Below are 18,712 nucleotides of genomic sequence, written 5' to 3'. Positions count from 1 at the left end.
GCCCAAAAATCATCGGTTATCAACTCTCAGAGTTGTAAAACTATCTCAGCCCGAGTCACTGAACCCAGAATTAAAACAGCGTAGCATTAGTGCAGCCAAAAGACAACGCGAGACAGAACAAGATAGTACATCCAGGATAAGTCCGAGTGAGTGAGTCAAATTTCAACTTAAAAAGATGTTGTTTATTTTGTGGCCATGAAGCAAATGAAGAAGCTGATGCTATAGCAAAAGCTGTTATTGCCCGCATTGGATATGAATTCGACTTAGTTGCTGCTGAAGCTAAGTATCACAATAATTGTTATAATATCTTTTTAAGGTCCATTACGGAGTCTAAAGTCGGTCGTCCTGAAGATGATTCAGTGAATTTGGCTATGGAGAAAATATTTCAATACATTGAAAATATAGTGATGATTGTCAGTTGTCTTGCCTAACTCCAACATCTGCTTCTGAAGAATGGGGTTGGAAATCAACAGATAATTTTTACTTTTTACAAAACTGGATTCCTCCTGCGTCGGTTTTTGTTGAGTCAAACTTGTTGCAGTGATGTTTTGAATGTAAGGAAGGACCACAGTGTCAAGGGTAGGATTGCTTTCGGCCTCGTAGCTATTGGAAGGTTGTGGTGGAGTGTTTTATTTTGCAATAGCAAGGTCGAAAGCAATTCTACACTTGCCACTGTCATTGTGTTTACAGAAAACCTACGCACACAGACCGATACCTTGTCACCGTACCATTGTCACATCACCATCCGGACCAAAAATCATCGGTTATCAACTCGCCGTAAAACTATCTCAGCCCGAGTCACTGAAAACAGAATTAAAACCCCTTACCTCTGCCCTTCCAAATTAAAGATATTAAGCGTTCCATAAAAAAAAATCACTTCATCACAACCATCCAATAGCAACGAGGCCGAAAGCAATCCGACACTTGCCACCGTGGTCCTTCCTTACATTCAAAACATTACCGACGACATATCAAAAGTTCTAAAGAAGTATAACGTCAAAACCGGATTTACCACTTTACCAAAAATCTCTCAACATCTTCGGTCCGTCAAGGATAAAATTCCATTTGAGATGCCAGAAGTTTACAGCATTCCATGCATATGCGGAAAAGAATACATTGGAGAAACCGGACAAAAAATATCAACTAGGCACAAAGAACACGAAAGAGCCTTACGACTAAGACAAATAAACTCATCAACTGTTGCCGAACACACTCATGAAACCGGACATAAAATTTTATTCGATAAAACTAAAATTCTTTCATGTAATCAGTTGTTCTACCAACGAAAAATCCGAGAGTCTATAGAAATCTACAAACAACCTAACAATCTTAACCGCGACTCAGGTCTCTACCTGTCACCAATATGGGAATCGATCATCCGAGATGGTGTTTATGCCCCTTATTTAGCTCCGTCCCCCTCAAATAAGCGGGTACAGAGTAAAATACGAGCCAGTCAGTCAAGCTCTCGAGAAGCCAACAGGATGATTGGGGAAACGTCAGCAAGTTCGACTCAGCAAAAACCGACGCAGGAGGAATCCAGAAGTTTTGTAAAAAGTACAAAGTATGAAAATTTCAAAATGACCTTAAGACCAAATTGGTAAACTACAACTATCTTTTTAAATCTGAACAATCATTAATGCCAATTAATTATGTATTATGTTCTTGCTGCTACGCTACAGTCTATAGCAGAAGTTTGATATGAATGATGGTTACCTTTAAATAATATTTTCAATAATAAATACATTCGGATGTGGACAAATTAATATTAGTAAATTGTCATTATAACGGACGGTCTTATTTCTACCTCATTATAATTGAATTGATTAGACCAGATCATAAAAAAAAAATCTTGGATGCTCTCCAACTGTCTAAAAACAAGTGAAACGGTGCTCGTACGGAATCGATTGACTGGCGATCCGCAATTACTATGCCCGATATCGAGATTTATTAAGCTATTGAAAGTAAACAGACCGCCAGTAATATTTTCATTTGTCAAGTTCTCGTTAAATCGCCATATTTCAATGTCGCCGGTAATTCGACAAGACAAGTTAAAAACTTTGGATAATACATTCATGTAAACATACTCGTTCTTGGAAATCTGAATAGCCATTAAAATTTTTATTTAAAGCAAATAAGCAAATCAATTATTTACTCCGCTGATGCCTTGATCCTACATTATGGTCGTTAGTATTTATTCAGTTTTGACTGACTGGTTTTTGAGTGATTTACCGCTCGCTGTGTACCAATTTATCGGAAAAAGGGCCGTTTATTTTGTAGCCTTGCGTTCTGATATGTCCGTGAACTTAATATTAATTGAATTTTTTTCTTTGCATGTAAACCAAAACCAAAAATCTTTCCGCTAACAAGTTTAGGAAAGTTAATACCATGACGTCTCAAAAAAATGACAGTGACCATAGGAATGACATGATGACTATAGGAAAATTTACATAAATCACCCCAATCGGCAGCGCCCAATTAAAATGATTGTTGATAATTTTAATCCGTCAAACATTTTAAGTCATCTAACATAAAACTAAGAAATATTTAAATTCATTTATTCATTGAAAATTTAAGTCATCATTTTGTGATGCCGAAATTTTGGTTAAAAATTTCATTTTAAACATAATTTTATTTAATAGGAACATTTTATTTGTTGTACTTAAAATGTGTGTTGACATAGATAGATAGATAGATTAATTTATTGACTACGTTTCGTACAAAAGGGACGTACAATTGTAGCAAGAAAGAAGTGATATTCAAGGGCAATAAAATCAAATTAATAAATAACATAAAAACACACATCTAATACAAACAAAATTAGACAGTACTATACAGTTTTATAGCGCATCGATACCAGTGACGGTGTCAATGTATGCTCGCAGGGAGTAAAAACAATGACGTTGCAGGAATTCTTTAATAGTATGTTTAAATTTTCTATTGCTCATCTTTTTCACGGTACCTGGCAAAACATTATACAATTTCAGGTTCAATAAGTTGTTCTCAGACTTCCTCAGTCTAAACCTAGGCCGTCTAAGGAGATCCCCCGATAGAGTTGAATAGGCATGGCGATCGGAATTAGCGCTAAAGTTTCCTTTCGTTCTCTGTATCACTAATAACTGGTAGTAGATATAGATGCAAGGAAGGGGCATCACTTTGAATTTTTTAAAATAAGGTTGACAATGGTCCCTATATTCTATATTAGCAACGACTCGAATGGCCCTTTTCTGCATTCTAAAAATCTCCACAGCAGCGGAGGAATCACCCCACAGTACCGTGCCATAGCATAAGTGTGAATGTAACAAAGAAAAATAGACCATAAGCAGAGTCCTTGTTCCTATCAGGCCTCTCCGTCGTCGAAGAACGAATATGTTGATGGACAATCTATTTTTCAGGTCTGAGATATGTTGTTTCCAATTTAGACTATCATCGATCCTAATGCCAAGCAACTTGACGGACTGTCCACTATTTACCAAGCAATTGGAGGAAAACACAATACTCTGGGTCTTGTCTAAATTTAATTTAAGATGATTATTTTCGAACCAGACATTAGCCCTGTCCTCCAACATGCCAACCCTAACGGACAACTCCTCGATACTCTTAGCAGATGTAGTGAAGGATGTATCGTCGGCAAACTCACGCACTGATTGGGGGCCAAGAAATGATAAAGGTCATTTATATAGATTGTAAATAGTAGCGGGCCCAGGACGGAACCCTGGGGCACCCCGCTTACTACTGATTCAAGTGATGAACGGTCATCCTGGTATTCTACAAACAAGCAAGTAGGACGCTATAAGATCTAAGGGCAGACCTCGTATACCATATCTGTATAGCTTTTTAATAAGAAGCTGGTGAGAAACACAGTCGAAGGCCCTGGAGAGATCACTCAAGGTCAAACCAACTAATTCACCCCCCTCGAGGCCCTCAACTATCATACTCACAACTTTAGACACTGCTTGGATCGTCGAACACCCTCCCCTAAATCCAAACTGACCAGCACAAAGACATTCGATCTTATTAATATAAGAAGTTAGCTGATCTTTTAGTAAGATCTCAAAAACTTTCCCGAACAAAGGCACGATTGAAATCGGCCTGTAGTTGTTAGCATCATTTATATCACCTGCCTTATGGATTGGAACTACTCTCAAAATCTTAAACAGCGACGGAAATACACCTGTGTCAATAGATTTATTAAATAAAGTGGTTAATGGCAGTGTAATGTACTCAACCAGTCCCTTCACCAAGACACTATTGATATCATAAGCATCGCTAGAATAAGATTTTTTTAATCTTAGTATGGCTCGGTACGTATCCTCACAAGTTATCGGATGCAAAAAAAAGTAGTTTCCTCCAGTGGAATCCCTTCAACACATGCACTCTGTATATTGTGATTTACCGTTAAGATCTTTATAATATTACTCGAGACAGAACTAAAAAAACTGTTAAGATCGTTTGCTGATAAATCAGATTCTTTATCACATCTCCCAAGACAATTTCTTTCATAGTTAACGATTTTCCAGACATCTTTGTTTTTATTGGTTGATTTTTGGATAAAGCCATCAAAAGCAGCTTTTTTGGTTTGTTGAATTTTTTGTTTATATTCCCTATTTAGCGATTTATACACTTATTATTACTAGTCATTTATTTAGATGTAACTACTAAAAGAAGTTAAAAACATATGCGAATATACGCATATGGAAGCATGTCCAATTTATGTAATTGAAAATTGTCGAATAGTTTTCAACAAAAAAATGGAAGGGCTATTTAAAATAAGATACTAAACAGTTACATTAAAATGATTAAATTCGGAGGAGAAAACGAATTTAAGTTTACTATTGAAACTCAAACCAGTTTTTGACAATTAATTTTTACCATGTTGAAGAAAGTCATGGTATTAAAAATTAAAAGAAAATAATACTATAGAATATAAGAAGGTAATAAAAATTTAAATTTTCGAATAAAAAATAGATCCAAAACTTGTAAATTCTTAGTATACAATATGGCCAGAAAGAAAGGACTTTTATATTTCGTAATTCCTGTCCAAACATCTGTTTTGGTTTTGCATACATTTTTGGTTGCAGTCCGCAATATTTGTTTGCTCGTTCCGAGTGTCTAGTAGTTTAGTGCTCAATTTTACCATAACTGACTATATCAAATTTTCCTGATCTGTTGCACTTTTTATTAAAATTAAAATCCGAGTCAACAAGAGTTGAAAATGTAGACCTACGGGTTAAAGGGTTATGTTCCGCAACTGAGATCCGTGTTGCGTGCTCCACAAGTGTAACATTATAATCCAACTAATCTAGAAATCTAATGGATCAAACTTGCAAGCTGCGTGTCAAGCAATAGTTTTTGAATTTCCCGTAACGCCCAAATATCCAACGATATTATCGTATGAGCCTAAAGTGTATGAAAAATCGATTAACCTATCAGATGTTACGTTGGAACAGTCAGATATTTAGATTTAACTCACTATATTATGCAAAAGTTGCCGAAACCCTGATACGATTTAACCCTCATCTCGGAATCTAAAGTCCAATCGACCCTGCGAAAGCTTTTTTGATCGCATCAAATCCGGAGGACACACAAAGGTCGACCTATTCTTAGTATTAGCGTTTATTTATCTATTACACAGGCTCAGTTTTGGTTAGTAGGGCGTCAACTTCGTTCAATATAATACACAAATTTGGTAAAGCACTGACAAAGGCTTGATTTGTGGAAAATCAATTTTTAGAAAATCCTACTTAACCAACCAAAATTATCACTGGTCACTACGAAAACTGACACACAAGACCATATTTCATTTTTATATACCTATATTTGCTTGACGAGCACTAGAAATATTTTCATATTCTCCCATTGTAGTACTATTGTATGTTGTATGTTATATGTTCAACTTTTAGGTTGTTTTATTTAATTTTTCTATCTACGCCTATGGGACGATCCTTAAATTTTATTTCTACTTCCTTAGAAACAGACTTTAAAACGATTTTGGTATAACTTTTCAAAATCGGTTATGGTAAAAATCAAATCCTTTCCAAAAAATATCATTTCGTGTATGCCCATTATCATATTGACGCTGGTACCATCGGTCTTCCATATTTTTTTTGTCATACCCAATGAATAACTAGACCTCGGCCCAGGCCTTGCTCATTAACTAAATTTATAATTCAACATCCATACTAATGGCGGCGGATGACATTTCCAAGAGGAAAATTTTTTCTAATCCTTTCCCGGTCATCAGTTATCATGCTCCTCAAATCTCTAACAGTATAAGAGGTGTAAAAGAGGATTAATTACCAAACTGAGATTAGCCAATAGAAAGGTAAGCACAACGAACAGGGCTACGACCGCCGCAACACTCGAATGCTGCAGTTTGCAGATGTATCGCTGATACAGTTGCTCGAGTTCGTCGTTCTCGAACCGATGAGGATTGAAAGCGCGCGCCAGCACGCGCGGTGACGTCATCGCCTTGACGCTGTGGTCCATGGCTCACGTTTACTAAGAACGGGTGAGGAAGACGGGGGTTTCAGGACACTTTCGTCGGCCGATGAACGGCAGCTGGGTGCTGGTGACACCGCCGGCCTGCCATCACTGCAAAAAGTACAAATCACATAACAATTTCATTATATTTGATAAATAAGATTTATTTCACTTTTACAGATTACGAAACGTTAAGGTATATCAACAACAATGTTAATAATAATAAAAGATGAATATATGTATGCAGTATATGTGCCATAGAAATTGCTATACGCAATACATGCTTAGCTATATTCATCATGTTATTGTTCTAGGGTTGTGGAATTGGCCGGTCCATTGTTTTTAATTTTAATATTATATTTATATTATGTTAAATTATATTTTATATTATATTTTTTATATTGTGCGTTAAGTCGTCGTCGGGTCGTTCTTCGAACCAAATGGAGTCGTATTATTATTGGGATTCCCCGAACCGCTAAACATCGTTTTCTTATATTCCATGAAGAGGGTTTATAGCTAAATTGGAATCACAAACGAATAATAAGTTATTATAAAATACATATTATCATTAAATAATGGTAGATAACACTCTACACTTGCAAGATGTTATTTAAACTTTTGTTCGACCAGTGAATTAACACCGGTCAATTAAGAAGTTGTCAATTGACCAGGGTCCCAACACTGTATTGTTGATTGACTGCTGACTATTTAAAAATAACCACACGTTTTTTTATTTCACAAAAAAATACACTTTTATTGGTTTTGAAGTATTGGCAATGCCTTTTCTCAAATTTGGATGGTGCATATCAATTAGAGGATTGGAAAGAGGTGTGACAGTAGACCTTTAGGGCTTAGAAGAAGTAGTCAACCAATCGACAGTTAGGTCGGGCTTAATGTCAAGAACGAGCTTCTTTTCAATACATTTGTTTGAAAATGTAATGGATTTTATTTGTATGTATCCCAAATAACTTCCCACACACTGTGTGACAACAGTGTACAAGGGCATATTACACATATATAATAGAAAATGCTCAAAAAAATGACGACAAATAACCCGGAACAAGCAAGCAAGCATGCTTAGTTTTTCATTATATGTAGTTATAAAGAGCTTTATTTTGGAAATAAAAACGATTTTTTAGAAAATTTGTCACGGCCGAAATAATGATAAATGTTTTTTTAACCGTTCTAGTTCAATATAATGTGCTTATTATATTTTTATCACTAATATATGCTTGAAAGGTTTGTTATTAATATTTTCTCAAACTGACTAGAAATTTTCAAACAAGGGAAACAATTCAAAAGAAAAAAGACTCCCCAATTTCATATATCATTCGTATAACATATTTTTCATAACAGAATAGTGATCCTGTATCGCGAAACGTTAAGCTCAGCCGAAACTAATTTTTAAACTGTCAGAAACACTATGCTGGCCTGCTATTCAGCTGCCAGATGATCAAATCAGAATTCGCAACTTTGTAAAGCGTACAAAGGTTTTCCGCCACATGCAGCTGTATTTCCATTTAATCCGGCAACTGTTTTAACGCAATTAAATGAACTTTTTAATCGCCGGTTGTTTTTGCATTCTTACAAACGGTTACCTAGGATATCAAAAATAATTGAAATGGGAAAAAATACTACCCGAACTTTAGTGATTTTGGGTTATTAAGTATTTTCTACCATCGTCCAAATAGTCAAGCTGCTGTGTCTTATGACGAATCACGTTACCGATGGCATTTTTTCCCATGCTTCTTTTGGTATTGCAGGTAACTTGCACAATCGCCAAAAAACATTATTTGCAGGATGACTTCACGAAAATTGCTTACCGGTTGTGCAAAATTTGTAGAATGCTGGCAGCTATTCTGATCTACCAAGAAAATAATTTTCCACCACTCAAACATAAAAGCAATAAGCAACAACCAAGGTGTGATTGACCTAAGTACGTATGGTTGTTAAGAGGGGAGTTTCTATATTACGACAGGCCGTTTACTTTATTACAATGTACCATATCTTAATTCATTTTACGGTAAATGATTTCGTGCTTTTCGAGCCTTCCTAATTGCGAAGTTTCCAACCGATAACGTCATGTAATTTACGTTTGATGGACCGACAATTCTCCGTAGCAAAGACAGAGTACTAGAGAATTGCATATTGCAAACAGTAATGCAAAACCGAACCTCAACATTTTCAATGTAACGCCTTGTATAAAATATAAATAGAATGAACCGAGGAGTAAACCACATCTATTCAATTAAGGACTAAATGTGGACCGAATCTTTAATATCAAATTCTAAATACACACACCCACACACACACAAACACACACAAATTAAATTTAACGTTTTTATCTTGAAAATAATATTACATTTTTTAGAAATAGTAGGGGGGATTGAATTAGACTACCCTTATCAATCTATTTAACTGAAATTAAGGAACAAATAAAAGAAAAAAATAAATACTGACAATCAGGTTTACTTAGAGAAATCTCCTATATATTTGCATAAAACTTTCCGTTACCGAATAAAAAAACTAAAATGAAAAAAAGGAAATGTGTTTTGAATAAATACCGTTTGTACGATAAAATGAAACTTCATTTGTCCAATATATTCATTGCTCCATATATCCCTAATCAGTGTTTGGCAAACTTTGATTTTTAATAAAAAAAACCATGATGTTTTATTTATTTTACATCTACGTGTAGAAGGATTTGTAAAATCTGCAGGAAAGAGATTCAAGGGGCAGTTCAAAGACTTAAAGTACACCATGATGTTTGTGACATTTTGCAATCCAATAAACTCTTTACTAATTTTTTAAAGGAAAATTGGGGGCGTATTTGGTTTACCATTTATTAACAAAAATTTATAAATTATGTTTTTAATGTTTTTATTTTCTTTTGTTTTTTCTTCGAATGTCGCTTGACAGTTCCGTAGATCTTGCAACTGCATCGTCGTTATCAACAAGCCTTTTAGATGACATCTACGAGGAGGAAAAGGCAAAATGTTTTTCTTCTCTGTCAGGACAATGTGTGAATATGTGTGGTGGGTGTTCAAACGTCCACAATGAGCAACAATCACAATTGACGATGGACGAGCGCTTCTTTACGAAATTACTGATACTTCGGGAAAACCTCATACTTCACAATATTTGACTGAAGTAGTTTGTGACCTAATTCCTTCATGTAAGTCACAATATGAACGCGAGGTAAAATCTTTTGTGACAGATAATGGTATGGCCCTCATAAGACAAACTTTGGAGGAAAAGATGGACTCAAAAGTTATCTTATGGCTACTCTGCACATATTTTGAATTTACTGCGCAAAGATTAACAAATACCAATTGTTAAGTATTTTCGGGATGGAATAGTGTTGCTGATTGTTTAAAGATGTACGTCACTCAATCGGATATATTATTAAAAATCTGCGAAGAAAACAAAAACCAAATTGATTCGACCATTTACCAGAAGGTGTCAAATATTGGTGTTAAACATGCAGCATTAAGCATTTTACAATCAATATCAGTTGCTCTGGATATTTTACAGACGAAAAACGCTACTATCTCCGATTCTGTAGAGCATTGGAAACATTTAGAATATATCTTCGAGAATGTTGTAGAATTACCTTTATCAAAAATACAAAAAAATCAGGATCGATATAAGCAGGCACTCACGCCATATCATTTTATAGCCTATATGTTGAACCCTCAATAGGAAAAATATGAGTTAACATTCGAAAAAAAGAATCTGGCTTTAGAAAGAATTAATAATTTATTTTGAATGCCCGCAGTTGCCCATTTAAAAGTATACATATTTTCGAATGAAATAATAAAAAAAGTAAAGGTGGTGGGCATCACAAAAAGATTTACCAAAAATTGCGAAATTTCAGCACTTTTGGTTTTGTACACTCAGACATAAGGAACGGCATGGAGATAGAAAAAGGAAGAAAATTAGTATGTTTGTTCAAACTATACAACTAAAATCCAGAAGCATTATAACCATATTAATATGTTATTTGTCTTATTTTTTTAAAGAGTTGTGTTTTACTTATTATTTGTGGTAATATTTTTACGTTGTGCTCTTTGTGTCGATCACAATAATAATAATAATAATAATAGTAATCAACTTTATTTCACATTGTGTCATAAATACATTACCTAAACATAATATACCAAACACAAAGGAAATCGGCGTCAAAAAAGGAAAAGCACCAGATATAGTTACAAATTTCAATTACATCGTATTTACAATTATTTAAATTTTACAGAAAAAATCTTCTATGGAGTAAGGTTCTAACTCTATCAATAAGTTTTTTATTGTATATTTAAAGATTTTTAGAGTTGCAATTGTTTTTACCTCATTTGGTAATTTATTATACAATCTCAGGCACATATAATAAGGACTCCTTTCAGTTAAGGTTAAACGGTGAATAGGGTAATTTACATTTAGGGTTCTGGTATTATATCTATGAAATATCTGTGGTTCGAAGTCCTTTCGATTTTTAAAGAAGAATATCAATGCTTCATAAATATATAAAGCATATACAGTAAAAATCCCTTCAGTCTTGAACGCCCCTCTACAGCTCTCTCTAAATTGCATTTTTTTGACAGTCCGAAGAGTTCTCTTTTGAACCACGAAAATTTTCTGTAGTTGACCACTACCCCCCCAAAAGATAATTCCATACCTCATGCGCGACTGAAAGTTTGCAAAGTACATAATTCTTAAAGTTTCCTTATTCATATAATTTGCAACAACTCGAATTCCATAAAAAATTGAATTTAATTTATTTAGCAGATAATCAATATGTTCAGACCAATCAAGAAATTCGTCAATTTGTAAACCTAAGAATTTAGTGTTATTTACAATAGTAATATTTTCTTTACCTAACCGTATTCTTAATGGTATTTCAACTCTACATAATTTAGTTCTAAACATAATTAACTTCGTTTTCTCTTTGTTTAATATCATTTTATTTCCTAGAAACCAGTCATATGCCCTTGTAAAAATATCGTTGCCTTTATCACTAACGTCAGTGAGATTATTTCCACCTACAAGCAGGTTGGTATCATCCGCATAGCATATTATGCTCTCTTCTTCTGACTGTGTTACTAAATACAAGTCATTCACAAAAATAATAAATAAAATTGGACCAAGAATACTACCTTGTGCTATGCCCAGACTATTTTCCTTAATATCCGAAAAATAACTAGTGCCATTTTGGGTTATTCTTACTTGTTGCTTCCTTCCTATTAAGTATGATTCAAACAATTTTAGAACATTACCTCTTACACCATATAAATCCAATTTTTTGAGCAATAAGTCCCTGTCTATACAGTCGTATGCTCTAGAAAGATCTAAGCACGTACCTAAAGCTATTCTTTCGCCCTCCAAGTGTTTTAAAATTGTTTTTATAAACTGAAATATAGCGGTTTCTGTTGATTTATTAGCTACATAACCATGCTGATGATTGTTGAACATTTTATATTTATTAAAAAACTCTAGGAGTCTTTTGCAAATAGCCATCTCCAATATTTTAGAAAACCCGGGCAAAAGGCTAATTGGTCTATAATTGGTAATTATTTCCGGATCCCCCTTTTTATAGATCGGTTTTATTAATGCTGTTTTAAGTTGGTCTGGGAAAACGCCATTTTCAAATGATTCATTAATCAAAAGACACAACACTTTACTTGCATACGGGACAGAAATTTTTATTATACTGGTTGGAATCTCGTCTATTCCACTACTATGTTTATTTTTAATTTGTTCAGCCAAATGACAGATTTCATCTGGTGTTACCGGTGTTAAAAACATGGACTGTGAATTTACGGGTATTTTATTGGAAAATGGCCCTTTTTCTAGGTTTTCCAATAATTCAGGTACAACTTTCAACAGATATTCATTAAAATCATTTGACATTTGATTAGGATCCTCACTCATACCAATGTCAGCCCCTAAACTGTTTCCACCCAAAATCTCATTGCATATTGACCACATGCAATTGGTATAAAAAAAGATTTTAGAAAAATAAGAGTTTGATTTAAATCACGAATTTAAATTTAAAAAATCACTTGATTAAAATCATCCCAAACTCTTCTGTCCCTAACGCTTAACTTTTCACCCAATGTTTATACAATTAACTGCCCTTTATTTTGAACAGAAAATCGTCCCTTCAAGTTTCTCGCAAAAGTTTTGAAAAGCGCCGTACATACAGGGTTAAGGACACCTTTCAAAATGTTTAAATTAATGAAATTAAGAAAAGTGTTGTGAGATACTTGCGAGATACCCCGTATAATAGCAACTATTTTCATAGGATGAATCACATCCACAATTTTTAAACACAGAAAGAAACAAACCACTTTTAAAATGTATATACCCTGTATAGATATTCTATGTGGATTATAATAATCCTCTAGTTCCGTTTGCAAGAGAAAAGAGAAAAATGGATTTATTATTGACGACGAGGAATAAGTAGCAAACAGGAACTTTCTGGTTTTCGCGAATGACGGAAGGTAAAGAACCGTAATGATGTTTATATTTTGTGAGGTGCTGATATTGATTGATTGATTGTTATAGGTGTGGTGCGTATAACGTATAATTAGAGCAATTCATGCAGGTAATCAATAGAATTCCTTTTGTTTAAATCAACTCAGTGAACTAATAAAATTATTTTAGAAAATTTCCGATGAAGTTATAAATAATTCACACGAACTTCGAACCTTTGGCACCTGTCATTTTTGGGAATTGTCTCATTCTAACACATTTAAAATAATTGATACTGCTCGCCTTTACCGAAAAATATTTTTGTTAAAAGTTTAGGGTTTAGGCTAAGTATACAAGCATATAAAACACAGGAAGACCTCAAGTTAAATGCAAAAGGATTTGAAGTAATTAACATCACACATCTAAAATTGTTTACCGATCGAATTGTAATACACGTGTTCGAATGAGTTGAACCCTTTAAATGACAGACATAACTGAATATTGTTTGAAAATCGAAGTACTCTTTTATGCGGATTCTCAATGGCCTACATGTATTGTAAGCGGATTATGGCGGATACACAGAAGAAAATATTTGACCCGAACCTTGCAAAATTCGTCGTAGATGTATATTTTGTATGAAGTCTGAGCCGTGCAACAGCGTCATTTATTAAAAATAATTATAATTATTCTTATAATTATTGTCGGAGAAGCTCCACTATTCAGTAATCTTGATTATAAAATATCTTCTGGAATATCACTGGGATGTCTAAATATGATTTTAACATTTTGCTTATTTAGATCTAACAAAGGGTGTGTCTAACAGCTCCACTGCCGAAGACGAAATATAGTTTCAAACGATTTAACACACACCGAAAACACGGAGAACCTATTGACACCCTAAGTTGCTTTTAGATTCTTTAGTTAAGACATCTAAAAAAATAAATAAAAGGAAATAAAAGTTCTCAGTTTAAAACCGAGTTTAAAACGTACAAAAAAACTCAGGGAATTAATGACTTTAATATGGATACGGTCTGTGTGAAATGAGCTATATCAGCGAACTGAAGTTTCCAACTGTGCAACTTTCCGTATTTGGAGTGCTTATCAAATCTTAAATATTGGAAATTTCCAACTTAATTCAAAATTTACGAACAAAATCAATGTCAATGGAAATATCAAGGTGTTTCACAACTATCATACTTATCTCTGATACTCACCAAACTTGTATTTAACACAATTATGCAGTTCTTTCGAAAGGACCTATCAGGCAAGTGAGAAAAGCAAAGGATGGAAGGAAGGAATTGAGGAAAATTAAGATTTTTGGGTGGAAATAGAGAAATAGTTTCCGAAAAAATCCTTAAAGTGATCATAACTAACCAAAACTAAGTTTTATCCTTTCATATAGTGGACTATCCAAAACTAAATTTTATTGTTACTAAAAATCTCAGAAATTCTTATTTGTCTTTCAGAAGCTAGAAATTTGAACAAGATTTTCAGAAATTCTGACTGATTTTTCAGAAATTTCGACTATTTCTTCAGAAAAATTTAAACTTCTTTTATATTCTTGTATTCCGAAGAAAAGGTATTTTCCTAAAATCTCGTTTTTGTTGTTTCCAAACATGTTTAAATCAAAAATTCTTTTTTCAGCGCAAAATTACGTCAATAAAACAATTAACAAAATACGCGGAGCGTTTAAAATCTACGCACTCGCAAATTGACACACATCAAAGCTCGCAATGCTGCATCCGCGCGGAATGTGATAACCCAATTAGCCCTAGCGCCGATAGAACGAAATTATAGAGACACGATTGACACAAAAACCGAAGCAATGCAATACGTTACAAAAGACTCGTACAGGTTTATGGCGTAGGGTACCGCAGTTTGTAACAAACGATCGAACAATAACATATATTTAGAATATTAAGCTTTTGATATCAGTTCATTGGCTCGCAACTGATTGGTTCGCCTATGCGGCAGCAGTGCTGTATGTTATTTGACCAGCGTTGTGGAAAATTAACACAAAACAGACCCTGAGATCACTTTGTATAGGACTCGCGAACTCTGTTGCGGGACAATGATTATAGTCACGTGGTCTAATTTGAAACGTTAGATTGTGGGGATTCCACGGGGAAACATTTCTCGTTTTTAGCTGAGATTGGCGTGATATCAGATTTTGAAATACCATTTGCGCGAACAATTGTTCGGGGATCTTCTCACAGACGTCCAACTTATCCTGCCTTATGTACGAGAAAAATTAATTAAAAAAATACAATAATTGTATTTAATTCGCTAATCGTCTAAATAACAAATATTGTATCTGAGCATATAGAAGAAATTAAGTGGAAAGTTAAATGCAAAAGCTAATTGCTAGTTTTCGCGAGGCCGATCCTGACCTCTATTCGAAATATAAACCGCATCAATTCAGAATTCAGAATTTGAATTATTTTGGTACGAATTTGCCATACCAAAGACCGCATAGATGAAACATTAATATATTTATATTAATTTATTGGAGATTAATTAGCCTATCTTGTAAGAGAATTATCTAATAAAACTGACTTATACCTTTCCATTATAACAAATTGGTTACAAACATCAAAGAATGACAAGGTTCGGGCATTGATAAAAATGTGCGAAATACATATTATACGTTGTGATCCTCCAATAAAGCAAAAATCCAAGCCCTTTTATTTACATATTAACATTTGAAAAAAAAATTTAGTCAGTTACATTAAACTGAGCACATTACTTATTTTAGAATAACATTAAATACGTGTTTTTACGTTTGTAGCCAAAATTAGGTACCGATCCAATTGGCACACTAGAAAAAAAAAACTATTACCGTCAACCTCCCATTTACAAACTCATTAAACCTCGGATCAAACAGATATAGACTATTAGCACTCTCATATCCTTGAATTAATATAAAAGAAACAGTAGGCAGGTTGAAACTTTAAAGATAAAAATCAAAATCTAAAAATAATCAATTTAAAGGTTACTAAAAAAAATTTTTTTTGATCGTCAAAAACAGTTTTTATAAGTATCTTTTATAATTTTTTGTAAGTACTTAGTTTTGTAAATATCACACTATATTTTTTTAGAACTTTAGAGCGTTTTTAGGTAAAACATACTTCTCGAATCAGTGACGTTAGACACAACTAGAACATTTTATTTCACAATATAACCCCAGCAACTGGAATCAAGAAAATTAATACTAATTAAAATAGTAATGTATGTATTTACATTAATAGATGTACTTTCTAGATCATTGGCATAGAGGATTCTAACTTACATGTTTACTTAAAATTTCTAAGATTTTAAATCTAGACTTAAAAAAAAATACGTATATCATTCATTTATTTTACAATAAAAATAAAAGCCTGAGGATTTTACGTGCCGTGCCACAGTACCCATTTATCCACGGTACTGCCATAAAATAAATTTGAGTTCTAAAAACATATAAACTCTTTGCACTATTTCATCAACTCCATGTTTGTAAACAGTACTCATATGACGTAGTTTCAACATGATTCACTAGACGTTTCATAAATCTCAAGGTAGCGCTCGAGTCATATATTAATTTAAATGCAAAAATTCGTAAAATTTTCAAGACAAAAGTTGTTAAAACGGCAATCCGTCAATTGTCAATTTTTTTTAGTTTGATCATAGAAATAAGAATTTAAAAGGCAATTAGTTTAAATCATTTATTGCGACAAAAAAAAGAATGAATACATAAATTTTAGAAAATGACAAATTATATTATTTAAAAATATTATGAAATATGTTCATGATCATCTAATTAACACAAAAATTTAATTATTAGATTATTAATTAATCACCACTGAGAACAAACAATACAACACATAAAAAAAAACACAGGTAAAACAGAGTTATCCATATGAAAAATAAATGATTCAGTCTCTTTTAATATTATATAAATATTTATTTATTTTTTACTTCTTCTATAAATGATTCAGTCTCTTGTAATATTATATAAATATTTATTTATTTTTTACTTCTACTTTATGTGGTTAATACTTAGATGTATCTGTACTCTTGCGATTATTTTTTTTTGCTTTTTCTTATATAGTGCAATTCTTTTTTAAAAAAAAAAATGAAGAATTGGTATCACCCACATAGCTATTACATAATATAGCAAAAATTGCCCGTGCCTCTACATTTCACCCGCTAACCTGCACTTTGCGCCAATTTCTTTCAATTTCAACGCACTTAACTTGTTTCCCAGGCATATTTTGAGAAAATAGTAGGGTAAAAATACCGCATTTAAACTTATTGACGATTTGTCAAAAGTTATATTTTAAAATTCGCGCATGCGCAAGTTCAATGGACGTTCTCAATTTTTTTCCTGTATTTTTGTATTATCGGAATAGTAAGGGCCTCTATATTGCCAGTATCTATATAGTTTTGCATTATATCACGGCAGAAATCTTTTATTTCTACGTGTACGATCTTGATACCATATTGAAGTTCAAAATCGCAATCGAAATACCGAAATCCTATATGAAATCTTCTCGAAATCAGTTTCCGAAATCAATGTTCAAAATTACTAACAAAAAAAACTAATCAAACCCATTATAGATATTAAAAAAAAATCAACATTTTTCAACTCCTTTTTTTATATTAATATATCTATTTAATTTAATGGATAAGCACTTCTTTCGTTCTCAGAGGAAGCGATGTGTACCATAGCTAAATTAGGTTGCTCTGTTTGAAGATCGTTAAACAAGTGAATCCTTTAGATAAAGGTTTGGGAATGAAAAAATTGAAATATTGAATTATAACGATTTTTTCCGGAAAATGAGGTAATCCTTTAAATTAGTAAGTTGTACTTTATGATATTTCGAGTTTTTACTTAACGAAGATTAAAAAGTTAATTATCCCAAATTACCATAACAAGAATGACACTCTAAATCCATTCACAACCTAGTTTCAACATTTTCAATTTGGTAATTTGTTATCAATTTATTTCTGCTACATTCTAAAGGTTGTAACCGAGCTTTTTCAGTTTTTAATTTTTTCAACAATATAAAACCTTGCAATCAGAAATTTTCGGCCACTTGCACAGTTTGCATCATTCGTAAAACTAGAGAAAAATTAGCAAAAGATAAGAAATAGAAGAACCAACCCCAATTGTTCAAGCAGTTTAGGAAAGATTTCGAGATGAGTTCGCAGCATTTCGCAGGAACCTGTTCAGTGATTTCGGAAGTGACGATAATAAATTAAAAACTGACAATCATGAGTAAAATACGAGAAGAATTTCTCAAAATTCTAAGCAAGTTATGCGCATTATTACATTTTTATTTTTGAGTGGAGTTTTATAGAATAAATGGCAACATTTCCGTAGACGTAGCGATAAAATCGTACGAGCTCCCCGTTATCAAAGCCGTTTCCTTTATACGGGATAATTAAATTCACATGACGATAACTCACTACAGTGTTGTAAATGTAGCACTTTGTTTCAGCCTTAACGATTTCCAAATGTTCTGGACAAGGGCTAGATATCCGTTCTAATAAAATTCAAGTGGATTAATACCAAAACACTTTTACTTAGATTGATAGCAACTTATCAATATTTTCGTGGAGAACGCAATACTTGTGCGACATGGCATTGCTTGAGCAAGGCTTACATGATTGCGAAACCGTAGTCTTCTTTATTTGCTATTCGCAATTGGGAACTTTTATTGCTTCCAGAAATTTAATTAAGTTCCTATAAGCCTTGTTCGACAATCGACCAGTAATCAATCAA

At 33.2% G+C, this 18,712-nt stretch overlaps 1 protein-coding gene across 5 annotated transcripts in view; it reads right to left on the bottom strand.

The window, feature by feature from the left end:
* The window catches only part of LOC132704034 (Ca(2+)/calmodulin-responsive adenylate cyclase-like), a 108,712-nt gene that overhangs the window by 48,880 nt on the left and 41,120 nt on the right, over nt 1-18,712 (bottom strand). For all 5 annotated transcript variants that reach the window (XM_060673656.1, XM_060673651.1, XM_060673654.1 and 2 more), the window contains exon 2: nt 6,298-6,591. In XM_060673656.1, coding sequence (XP_060529639.1) covers nt 6,298-6,486 — 189 coding nt within the window. In that variant the 5' untranslated portion in view covers nt 6,487-6,591. The remainder of the gene's footprint in view (nt 1-6,297; nt 6,592-18,712) is intronic.

This window comes from Cylas formicarius, unplaced genomic scaffold, assembly GCF_029955315.1.
Source record: "Cylas formicarius isolate icCylForm1 unplaced genomic scaffold, icCylForm1.1 PGA_scaffold_6__28_contigs__length_40554024, whole genome shotgun sequence".
Taxonomy (NCBI): domain Eukaryota; kingdom Metazoa; phylum Arthropoda; class Insecta; order Coleoptera; family Brentidae; genus Cylas; species Cylas formicarius.
The sequence above is the reverse complement of the archived record's forward strand: the minus strand, read 5'-3'. Positions and strand labels throughout refer to the sequence as shown.